This window comes from Eretmochelys imbricata, chromosome 1 (genome assembly GCF_965152235.1).
Source record: "Eretmochelys imbricata isolate rEreImb1 chromosome 1, rEreImb1.hap1, whole genome shotgun sequence".
In the NCBI taxonomy this organism is placed as follows: Eukaryota; Metazoa; Chordata; order Testudines; family Cheloniidae; genus Eretmochelys; species Eretmochelys imbricata.
The window spans coordinates 119,047,935-119,060,130 of NC_135572.1; the positions used below are offsets into that span (position 1 = coordinate 119,047,935).

The window sequence follows — 12,196 nt, forward strand, 5'->3', positions numbered from 1 at the left end:
AAAATTATGAGTTTGCAGCCTTATTCTTAGGCTAAATATTTCAGAGGCTGTGTACCTGGTATTGTTAGCGTAGGTAATAGGGCCTGATCCTGCACCACTGAAGTCAATGGGAGTTCTAAAATTGACTTAAACAGGACTAGGATCTGTCTGATAGCACAGAAGTGGCTTTTCCATCAGTTTCAGTCTATAATATAGGTTTAATTCCAAGATTTTTGAAATCAGTGGAATTTTGCCATCGACTTCATTGGGTTTGGGATCAGGCTTTACAGGCCCAATCCATCTGAAGTTAAAAGGAAGACTCCTGTTGACTTCAATATGGGTTGTCTTCATTCCAAAGAATAAACCAATTAGCTGGTTCATATCACCTGGTTCTTTCAGGCAATCTGCCCCAATTCACACTCCTTGCTCCTTGAGGGGGAAATATGGGTTAAAAAAAAAAAGTGGTTTATTTATTTAAATAGGGATTACTGTGAGAGAAGAAGAGCTATTCAGGAAGTCTTTAACCAGGGCCGGAAAAAAAGCATAAAGAGCACAGCACAGGAGTTGTTAGAGTCCATGAAACAAGATGAAATCCTTTGGAGGGCATATTAGATTTAGAAATTGGCTTTTGGCCTCAATCTCTGATCAACCCATTTCCAGTCCAACCCTGCTGGAATACCAGTATATATATTCCTGATTTGGGTAGTTCTTTGTTCTGTGATGACTTATTTAATAATAACTATAATGCTTTGCTCTTCCATATCATCTTTCAGGATTTGTGAGCATTTTACAAACATTAATTACTACATACAACACTCCTGTACAGTAAAGTATCCTCAGGCCCATTTTGCAGATGGACAGCAATTAAACAGTTTGCCCAAGTCACACAGAGAGACAACGGCAGAGTTAGGAATAGAACCCCGGAATCCTGATACCTAGTCCCCCCTCTAATCATTGTATAACGTTCTGTTCCTCACCACTGTTGAAGTCCTTTGCCTGACATGCATCTAAAACTATTAAATAAAGTGAGCTGATGTTTCATATACAGTCATTTCCAGGGTTGCACTCAACTCAGTGGAAGTTGTAGACGTGAGCAGAGTGCAGAATTTGGCCTATAGGCTCCATTGTGCCTCTTTTCCCCTCCCTTGCAGTTTACCCGTTTCAGGCAACATTTTTCTGAAGACTTCAGTAAGAGGTGGACCTGAGAGTAAAATTTGGCCCTACATATTTAAAGTCTTTTAAAATTGTTAAAATTATATGGGACAAATACATTGATTATACCGGCACTTAAATCCAACCTTTTCCAAGCTAAATCTTGTCTTTTTACTTAATGTGCTGTTATGATAAAAATGTGACTATGTTAAAAGTAACACCTTCCTATTCATCATATCTGCTTCTGCTTTAACTCATATTTTCTTACTTTATTGCCACAAGTTTTTATTCCCATTAGCCCTGTAGCACCAATACAACTATGGTAGCTGGATTCTGTTTTGGCTTAGCACATCAGCAACAGCACTATCACCTAAGTTCCACCTTCAGAAACTTTCATGCAGAATGTGATGATGTAAAAGACAGTATAAAAAAAAAAAAGCTGGATTTTCAGATCTCATTTCAAATTTGTGGTACTGGCAGTTAGAAAAATCATCTTTTGACTTGTAAACTGAGGAAATTTACTACAGAATCAATGAAACACTAAAGTGTAAGCCCATGATGACAATTTTCTGACTGTGACTGTGATTTAAGTACATTTGGGTTTGTCGTATTAATTTTCCAATTTACAGTATTGGTATTTTTTTTTTTAATATTTTGACTTACCTTAATGCTTAATTGGTGTGTTTGAAAGGTTCACATAACATTTCCAGGTCCTTATTCAATTTCTATGACATTTGCAAAATTTAACATCTTCAGTAGAGAAATCTATGTAGCACATGCCCAGTCATGTTCCCAATGACGTTTATGGCAAAACTTCCACTGACTTTGGTGAGAGCATGGTCAGACCCCATTTGTTCCGCCATCTAAAGATCTTAAAGATCTTTCCTGCTTTGCATATTATGGACAGATACAAACTGTATATTGGCCTTTCTGTTCTAGCCCACCTGAAGGTAGCAATGCTGCTGCTGTTGCTGGAGTTGCAGAGGTTGCAGAGACGACGGCTGAGAAGGCTGTGATGCAGAAAACCCTGGATGTAACACTGCTTGTCCCATCAGCACTATAGGTGAACTGCTGCTGGAAGTCTGCAGCTCCAGACTTTGAAACAATTGTTGGTTTTGAGAATATCTATTTAAAAAAAAATCAAGAATAAACTGTTGAAAACTCAGATGTTATGTCAGGATACTAGGGATAAAATCCTTATCCTTAAAATAGTGTCACTGGAACTTTAACGATAGGGACCTCAATTTCAAACCCCATCTGAAAGACATCACCTCCAGCTGCACGTTTCCCTGAACAATATGTTGAGGAACTGGTTAATTACTGACTCAGAGGGAAGAAAGCCAGCTAATGAATTATCAGCCTAAAATCCTGCATCTTTTTAGGTTTCCTGAGATCTCCGATTAACATAGGGTTCAGTTGTGAGCCACATCTGGGCCTGGTACAGATTATAAACCCTCCAGAACAAGGTCGGGGGAGGGAATGGGAGGGGGGAAGAGATGAAGACCAGGGACAAGACTGTGAATGAGAAATTGAGCACGACTATGTTTCCCTCTTTGGTTTGAAAGAAACGAAAATTAATTTGGTTCATTTAGCAGATTCTCATGTAACACCGAGATGTGGGCACCTGGTTCTTCTCTCACTTGCACTTGGGTAAATCAGGAGTAACTCCACTGATGTCAGTGTGGTTAAACTGATGTCAGACAAGAGTGAGAGAAGAATCAGGCCCTAGCAATTCAAGGTGGGTCAGTACTGAAGCTGAGCTCAGATATTTAGTATATTTCCATTTTGGTGGATCAGAAACTCAGCAGTGGGACAAGTACTAAATGTGAGAGAGAGAGAGAGGTCCATATTCTTGGCTTGCTAAAATCCCACTAGCACATTCTATTTCTCACAATAGTAATTTTAGACATTGAACCGACCAGAAAGGGTAAGATTAACCCTAGAAGCCTCTTACTCAAAGAGAATCAGAACAGTAATGCACTACTGATGTTTACAAGTACTGGCAGACTCATTCTAAAAGGCCATGTGCTCTCAAAAGTCACTTCAGTGTTTTATTTTTCACAAGTAACATACTTAGCCTGGCGTCCAGCCACGTTGATATCTGAAGTGAGTCTTGAATTACAGGAACCAGGCATCATTGGCTGAATAGGCTGGCTGAGCAACAGTCTTCCACATGGAAAAGAGAACTAACATTACTGCATGAACATGTATTCCAAGTCACAATCTAGTTCTAGGTGATCTATTGATTTTTAACCCATTTTTCTTTCAAAGCATACGTATTTTCATTCTAGTGCAGTGATTTTCAGTGTTTTTTCATTGAACCCCCTAAAAAGTTTTGAATGGAGGTGCGGACCCCTTTGGAAATCTTGGACATAGTCCACAGACCCCCTACGGTCCACGGACCACAAGTTGCAAACCACTGTTCTGTGGTAACGACAACCTTTCGCGGACCCTTTAGACATAGTCTGCGGACCCCCTGGGTCAGCGAACATACGGTTCTAGTACCTTTCACTCCACGACTTGTTAACATACCTCACCCTCCTTAGTGTTCAGAATCCTCATTTATCATGTAGTAAAATGATAAATGGATAGCCTTTTTGTCAGGGCAGAAATGATTAATTTATTAAAAATCATTTACCTCAGTTGTCGGTCCTGGCTGAAATCTGGACTAGCATGACACTGGTTGCTATCCTGTGCTATAACAGCAGATGGAGCCATGTTCACAGCCTGTGGGAGCACAACGGAATTGGTAAATTGTGAAGCTAAGCTGCTGGATGAGTGACTGGTGTTCTGCGTTACTTGTGCACTTCTCATTGATTTCTGATCCGAGATCACAATTTTTAAAACACACACACACACACACACACTCTCTCTCTCTCTCTCTCTCTCACTCACGATTTTTATTATGGCAGGGGATATATGAGCAAAACCTACAGTGTGTTATAGGAGGTACCCTTGTGATATACTCTGATTGAACTTCAGAATAGAAAGGGCTGTTTGGGCAGGAGAAGTGAATGACTGATATGTCCTGATCTGGTACGTTACAGTAGTTTTCCTGGAAGTCTGGGGGCAAACTGGGGTCTGAGAACAAGTGTACAGAGTGAGGACAGGAAAGACAGTGAAAGTAGACAAGGAAAGGTAAGTAATCCCTGACCAGTTTTTGGAGAAAGACTTAAAAATCACTTACTGTGATCACGTGACACAAGCATAGGAGGATGGCTGGGTCAGCATCTGTGCACCCAGGCACTCAGCCTGTACCCAGGTTTTGAGAAGGAACTGTGTAACTGACCTCCTGGAGGGAAGCAGTCACACAGCTGACTTCTCAGGGACAGAGAAAGGGGTGGCAGAGGGTACCCCAAACCAGGTCCCAGTTTTTCAGGATGCTATTCCTGTTAAGTTTTTGGAAAGTAACTGTGTCTCTTTACATCAAGATGCCGCTCCAAAGTCTGTAATAGCAGAGGAGTTGAGACCAGGAAATTGCCAGGTGGTAGTTTGTGAGAACGCAAATGACCCAACTGACAGAGAAGGGGGTGTTCTCCCCCAGACTGGTGAAACACAGAGAGCAGTTATGGGAAAGCTGCTGGGAAAAAGTGAATCTGATCAAAGGGTAAACACACCTAGCCCAGAGAGCACAGATCACAGCCCTCTAGGGGGCAGGGAAGGACTCAGTGCTGGGAGTAGGAAATACAGGCTAATCCCAAAAGGGATGCTGGATTTCCTACATATGTACAGTCCTGGGGTTGGGAGACTGCCCCACAAAGGGCCAGCCAATGTGCAGGATCCCCCTGAACACCTATCTTGCCAGACCCTGAGGCACCACAAAACCCTGTGGTGAGAAGCATCTAAGTTTGTAAGGACACTGAAAGTGTTAAGATCAGCTTAGAATGCGTTTTGCTTTTATTTCATTTGACCAAATCTGACTTGTTATGCTTTGACTTATAATCACTTAAATCTACCTTTATAGTTAATAAATCTGTTTGTTTATTCTACCTGAAGAGTGCATTTGGTTTGCAGTGTGTCAGAGACTCCCCTTGGGAGAACAAGCCTGGTTCATATCAATTTCTTGGTTAAATTGACAAACTTATATAAGCTTGTAGCATCCAAGCTGGACACTGCAAGCGTCCACTGCAAGCGTCCAAGCTGGACACTGCAAGACGGGAGTTCCTAGGGTTGTTTCTGGGACCGGAGATATTCGCTCGTGTCATTCGCTTGCAAGTAGCTGGGAGCAGCTTACATGCCAGATGCTGTGCGTGAACAGCCCAGGAGTGGGGATTCTCACAGCAGGGCAGGGTAAGGCTGGCTCCCAGAGTCAAGGATTGGAGAGGCCTAGCAGATCACTGGTCCAGGCAACACCAGAGGGGAACGTCACAATTACCCTCACATATGCACCACAACTATTTCACCATGTTTTATTTTACAGACTTTTCAGAGTATTTGAGTCTGAAATCAGAGTACTGATTCAACAAAGCAGGCCCCGTAATTCTAAGAACCGGTTCTGGAAACACAGAAACCCCCAAGACAACACCAAAGCAAAATTAGAAGGGATCACATTGTCATTAAAGCCCTGTGATGGGAATGAACCTTACTATGTACAGAAGGATTTTTTTCAGGATGGAATGGATTTAAATCAAATTGATTTAAATCATTAGTCAAGAAGACTCAATTTAATCATGGATTTCTACATAAAAGTGCATTCTTATTGGTTGTTATAATCTTAATACATATTCTTCACAACTCAGAGATAGATGTAGGTTTCATTTTTAGAAGGTACATACTATACATTTTTAAAGTGATTTATTTTGAAAACTTTTCAGATTAGTTTTACAGCTATATCAGAAAATGAATGATTGTTTGGTTATTTCATTTACCAAAGGTAATCGAAGCAGGTATTTATGGAGTCATTGAGAGGTGAACTATCTCCAATTCAACAGGTTAATCATTAATATTTGGAGGATATTCTAGGAGGAGAACACCAACAGACAGACATTTAAATTGTTTTATTTAACTAAAAAAACGTTATGCATTCTGGATTTTTTTCTTCAACAGCAAATATAATATTTTAACAAAACAAGAATATGCATTTTTGAATTTAGTTAAACATTCACGTTTTTTAAAATCAGGTTTGTTTTTCTTAAAATTGTTTTTAACTAAAATGGTTAAATAAAATATAAAAAAAAATTAAATCAATCAAAATTAAGTCAGCCAGGTCAACATGAGAAACTTAAAATATTGGCTTCTGCAGCTAACTCAGTCATCTTCACCTTCAATTTTCCTGTTTGTTCATAATCTGGAAAAGAAAAACAAGCTTTCCTGCTTTTTCAGGTCCCAAACGATTTCTCAATTTGGAATGAATTAGTCCAAAGGAAGAAAATATTCTTTCTACAGCGGCAGAAGAAGCTACTGCTGTTAAAAGTGAGATTATCACTTCAACAGTCTCTGAATCCAAGTACTTAAGTGACTTCCACCAGTTCACTTGTGTGACTTTCTTAAAAATATCATCAGCAAACATATATTTCTTGAATGGTTCACCCTTAGCTCTGAAGTTTATTATAGTTGGCATTATGGAAGGATGATTGCTGGATGTCCATGTCATAGCCAGCTCCTCTTCTTCAGCAGTTAAGGTTTGACCCTGGTCCCAAATATTGAGACTATTTGCCAGAAAATGAGCTGCAGATCGTGCGTGTTCCATTTGTTTTTTTAATGCTTGTAATTTAACTCTGTCATTGCATATTTCGCTTTTTAAGCTCTCACTCAGTTCCTTCCAACTTTCAACAGCGTCCGCAATAAAACAGCTATTTCCCTGCATTTTGTTCAAGGCTACAGAAATAGGCTTCAGGGTGCTCAGCATGTGTTCAACATTTCCCTTAAGCCCAGTGTTGAGAACTGTGGCTGTGCCATCTCTTTTTTCACAATTTTGTTCACAAACTGTCATCGGATTAGGCCAGTTCTTGATACAGTGCTCAAAACAGCCCACTGCTGAATTCCATTGCACGTCTTGAGGGAGAGCTAGCTTGGTTCCTCCCACTTTTTTCAGAGCAGCTACTGCAAAGTGGTGGTTTGGGCAGGATTTTGCAGTTTCAATAACATTACCCTTTATTTCTGGAACACTGAAGTCTTTGGCTAGGAGGTGCATCAAATGAGCACTGCAACCCTACGTTATTAGCTTGGGACTCTTTTCACTCTCTTCTAAATAATTTCTCATCTTGGATACATTGGTAGCATTGTCTGTGACTTAGACATTTGAGGTTTTTTTCAGTTTGTTATCACTTTTACTGCTACTTCTTGTAAGTATTCTGCTTTCTGTGCATTTCCTGATGTATCAATTGTTTCTGTAAGGAAGACATTCCCGCCTTCTGTTGTCACACAAACACATGTGATCATTGTGGACATTGCTCCACCCATCAAGACTCAGGTTAACAATTTCACCCTCTAAGACCTTTTGCACACTTCTCAATTTCTCTTTCATACACTTTATCCAGAAATTTGCCTGCGACATCTTCTCTGTTGGGTGGACTGTATCTTGGTCTTAATGACTGAACCAAGTTAATGAAGCATGGGTTCTCAGTCATACGGAAAGGAGGGTTTGTTGCATAAGCATACTGGGCAATTTTTTCATCAATTACCTCTTTTTGTAATCTGCTGGTTCTTATCACAAACATATCTATGGTTGTTTCTGGATGATGGAGATATTTTTTTCTTTTTGCTACAGGTGATATACTGTGGCTATGTGACATACGTGATGTAACTGAAACACTATCACTGACAGATAACTCTGAAACTACAGAAAATTATGGTGATCTTGAAGGTGGATACTCTTCAGAATCCTGCTTCAGAATGTTGAAGATGGATTCTCCTAAACAAAATAAGTCAATGCAGTTATTTAATTATTATTACCATACTGCTCATTCAGTATTACTCATTGCATTCACTGACATTCAGTATTACTTTAAAGGTGAAATCGTGAAAGGAAGATCTGCCTATTTCAGCTATTTTATTTTTTTTTATCACAACTGCATCTAAAATAGTACCATAGAGTAACAACTATATTTTTTGCTCAAACATGAGAATTCAAGAATAGTCCAGAAGACAGGCAGTCCATAAGAAAGAAGCATGAAATAAAAAAATTTACCAACCTGAAGATCCTGCATGTTCAGACATGTTCCTTTCATCATCTTCAATGCAGCTTCCTCTTGAGAAGGAACACTTCTCATGATGTTGTTTCATTCGGGCAACGAGGCCTTGCATTTCTTTGTTGCACTGTTTGCATTTTGCAAGCATGGCCGTCTTACCCACAAGTAAAGGAACTTCATTAAAATATTTCCAAACTGGGTCTCTTTTAAGGCCTACTGCCATTATAGGTTTTCCCTTCTAGTGAGAGAATGGTATGGTAGATCTCAAATCAATGAAGGCTACATTCAGAAAGACCTCAAGACTTCTGGAAAATGCTGCTCAAACAGTTTCACTTTTGTTTCTACTGCCAGTCCCTCCCTTCTCACATTTATCTCCAGACTTCTTCTCTTTGTCCAGATCTATTCTGCCCCCAACAATCTTCTATTCATTGAACTTTTGGAAACTTTGTACTTTTAGAGAGAGATAAGGGTTTGACTCTGGGTATACAAATTTGCAGAGGGACAATAGGGTTGAGGTCTGTTATTTCTCACCTCTATATATTATATTATATTATTTATTTATTTAAAAACATTTTTCCTGTTAACAAGCATGTTATCTCCGGGGACACAAATCCACAGTTTGAGAACTGCAAAACTAAGCATCTCTGATGGTATCTTCTAGACTGAGCACTGAGTCCCATTGAGTAGATAGAAAGATTAACCTAAATAATCTATACAGAAACTCCTGGAAACCCATAAGATTGGGTCCCTAATCCATGAACTATTGGAACTCATTACAAAACTTTTCTTAAACATTACACAAATATATTGTCTCATACTATAGAATTCAAATTTATAATCCCTATTCCATGATGAGATATCTTTGAGCTATAATATCAGAGGGGTAGCTGTGTTAGTCTGGATCTGTAAAAGCAGCAAAGAGTCCTGCGGCACCTTGTAGACTAACAGACGTATTGGAGCATAAGCTTTCGTGGGTGAATACCCACTTCGTCAGACGTCTGACGAAGTGGGTATTCACCCATGAAAGCTTATGCTCCAATACGTCTGTTAGTCTATAAGGTGTCACAGGACTCTTTGCTGCTTTTGAGCTATAATGTATCTTAATTAAAACTCTCTTTAGATAGGTTTTTTCCTCAAAAAGCATTTTATCAAAAAAAATCTGATTTTTTTTATTTAAAAAAAAATCATTGATTTTTATCCACCCTGATTTTTTTTTTTATTGTAAACCATGGTAGCATTTTATTTTAATAGACTTGTTATAACACAGGGGCACGGGAGGTTAAGAGATACAACTGCTTTGAAAGTAAAGTTGTAAATGTGTTCACCGAATAGCAGTAGCAGGTTAACAGAAATAGGGGTTTGTGCTGGGATTATGCTGAAGAGAAACAATAGAAATGGAGAGAAAGCGCTGCAATAAGGCAGAAAGATAACTATGGTGAGCATACTTGTAGAATCACAGCTCTCAGTTACTAATAGTTAGAGTTTAATTTTTATTAGTTTAAAATTATTTTTTTAATTTAATTAAATCTTAATTTTATTTTTTTGGGCTGGACTCTGTTTCTCTTGTAAGACAGTGGTTTCAGTTCAGTTCCTTATGGGCAAGCCCCACACATCAACAATACACCATCATAACTGGCCATAAATAGGCTGTGTTGATGGTCTCAGGCCATGACTGACTGGGCGTTTCAGCGAACTAGCTACCAGGACAAGGTTAAAGCACTTTTTGGGGGCTGGAAAGGTTGCCCTGCTGTTGCAGATACTGCCAGTTTCTGTGGTTGTCAACCTGGCACCTTTCATGAACAATAAAAGAAAAACAGGTCTCCACATATTCCCCTGTTTAAAACAGAAACAAGCTGGCTGCATAATGTTCCTGGTTTAGATCTTTAAAAAAAAAATCAGATCTTAAAGTAAAAGTAGAAAGCTGTGGGAAGAAGCTTTTGTTTAGAAGGAAAGATAAAAAAGGCCACACATTTCTATTTACAATACTGATGTCATTATCTGTGATCTTTCAGTAATGACTTCAGTGGCTTGTATCCACATTCATTTCTTTGTAATGAAATAATACGTTTACCTGGCTTGATATCACATTTGCCTCTCTTAATATTTGCTGGTTTGCTGGTTGGGAAGATGCAATTTGCCTTTGAAGTTGAGGACTGGGGATAAGCTGCTGCTGAGAAATGACCCTTGACCTCTGCTGTAGGTGCTGAGGATCTGGCTGCTGTATGTTGCTAAAGCTCAGGGACACTGTTGGCTGTTGTAAAAACATCTGGAAAAAAGAAGAGAACTTTTTTTTCTTTTTCTTTGAAATAAGATATCATATCCTAAAAGGGAGATCATAATATTTCTTAATTAATTACCATTGTGCTATATTTAATTGTGAATCATATGCCCTTTTTAGAATATACATTGTGCAGTCTATTTTTTATTTTTTTTAAAGTATATTCACTGTTCATGAATGCTGCCCGAAGGCTGAAGTCCTCTCTACACACAGCAAAGCACAGGACTGTAGCAGCAGTTCAATAGGCATTAAGTCTGTTCTGGAGGGACCACCTGTGGGGATAGGAGAGTAATTCTGTGCCCATTCAATCCTTGGCCTCTCTTTTTAGCAAAGAAAGCTGAGGCTGCTTTCAAATTTGTCTCCGATAGTTCAACACCATAAAGGACTGTCTGGCTGAGTCTTTTTAATGATGTCACAGCCAGGCACAAGTTCCCAATGTTGCATGGCTGGGCCCTTGTCACTGAAAAGATATGTATGGCTATGTCTACTCTACGGAGCCAATGTCAGCATAGTTATGCTGGCATAGCCCCCTAGCGTGGATACAGAGTCTCAAACTTCATTGCACTGCAACCCTTTTCTGACAACAAAAATTACTACACGACCCCAGGAGGGGAGACTGAAGCCTGAGCCTGCCCCAGGCGGGTGGGAGCAGGCAAAGCCAAACCCCAGGGCTTCAGGCCCAGGTGAGGGGCCTGTAACCTGAGCCCTGCTGCCCAAGGTGAAGCCTTTGGGCTTTGGCCCCTGGTGGTGAGGCTCAGGCTTCACCTTCAGCCCCAGGCCCCAGCAAGTCTAATGCCAGCCCTGGCAACCCCATTAAAATGGGGGCACGACCCACTTTGGGGTCCCAACCCACAGTTTGAGAACTGCTGTGGATTCTCAAACTAATAGAAAGAAACACCCCCTGCTCCTGCAACAATATCAGCTATATCGGCTGCAGCACTCTTCCCCCAACATAGCTGCATTTACACTGGGGGGTAGGTCAGCATAGCTATGCGGATCAGGGGTGTGGTTTGTTCATGCCCCTGACCAGCACAGCTATGCCAACATAACTTTTAAATGTAGACCAAGCCTTAATAAACCGGTGAGCACTATACTTTGGTCTAACTTCCAGTCAGAGAACTATTTCCAGGTGTTACGCCCAGCCAGGTCATGAGGGGCACTTAAAGTATTATGACAAAAAGCTAACAGAGCACCTGTTATCTACTCAGTGGTTCTGTAAACAATTTGACACTACTTATTTTACTGCAAAGTGATGCAGTCTTAAAAGTGCAGTTTCTTTTGTTTTTCTAGGGGCTATTTCTTCTGCTACAGTAATGCAGAAAATAAAGTCATCATTTTAAATAGTATCTTATTAATGTTGCAAGTTGTCTTTGTAGTGTTTAAAACCTAGTCAGAGATTGACATGCCACATCAGAGGCTGCCAGTATATAGCAGAAGGCATTCTTGGGTCAGATTCTGATTTCACACCAGTTTTACACTTACGTAAAACTATTAACTTCAGTGGAGTTACTCATGATTTACCTTGGTTTAAGTGAAATCAGAATCTCAACTCCTTATCAGCCTCATGCCTCACAACACATCTGAGGTATGTCCAGTAACGTACACCTTGTATTACCAATTCCCTAAACTGTCATATCTCTTACACTTCCTTTTTGGA

The 12,196-nt window shown here is 39.9% G+C and overlaps 1 protein-coding gene across 1 annotated transcript in view; it reads right to left on the minus strand.

Annotated features, from left to right (window-relative positions):
- NPAS2 (neuronal PAS domain protein 2) overlaps nucleotides 1–12,196 on the minus strand; it is a 98,955-nt gene that overhangs the window by 233 nt on the left and 86,526 nt on the right. Inside the window, exons 16-19 of the mRNA XM_077807107.1 lie at nucleotides 10,327–10,527; nucleotides 3,770–3,951; nucleotides 3,205–3,297; nucleotides 2,076–2,256 (exon numbers count right to left, since the gene is read on the minus strand). Coding sequence (XP_077663233.1) covers nucleotides 2,076–2,256; nucleotides 3,205–3,297; nucleotides 3,770–3,951; nucleotides 10,327–10,527 — 657 coding nt within the window. The remainder of the gene's footprint in view (nucleotides 1–2,075; nucleotides 2,257–3,204; nucleotides 3,298–3,769; nucleotides 3,952–10,326; nucleotides 10,528–12,196) is intronic.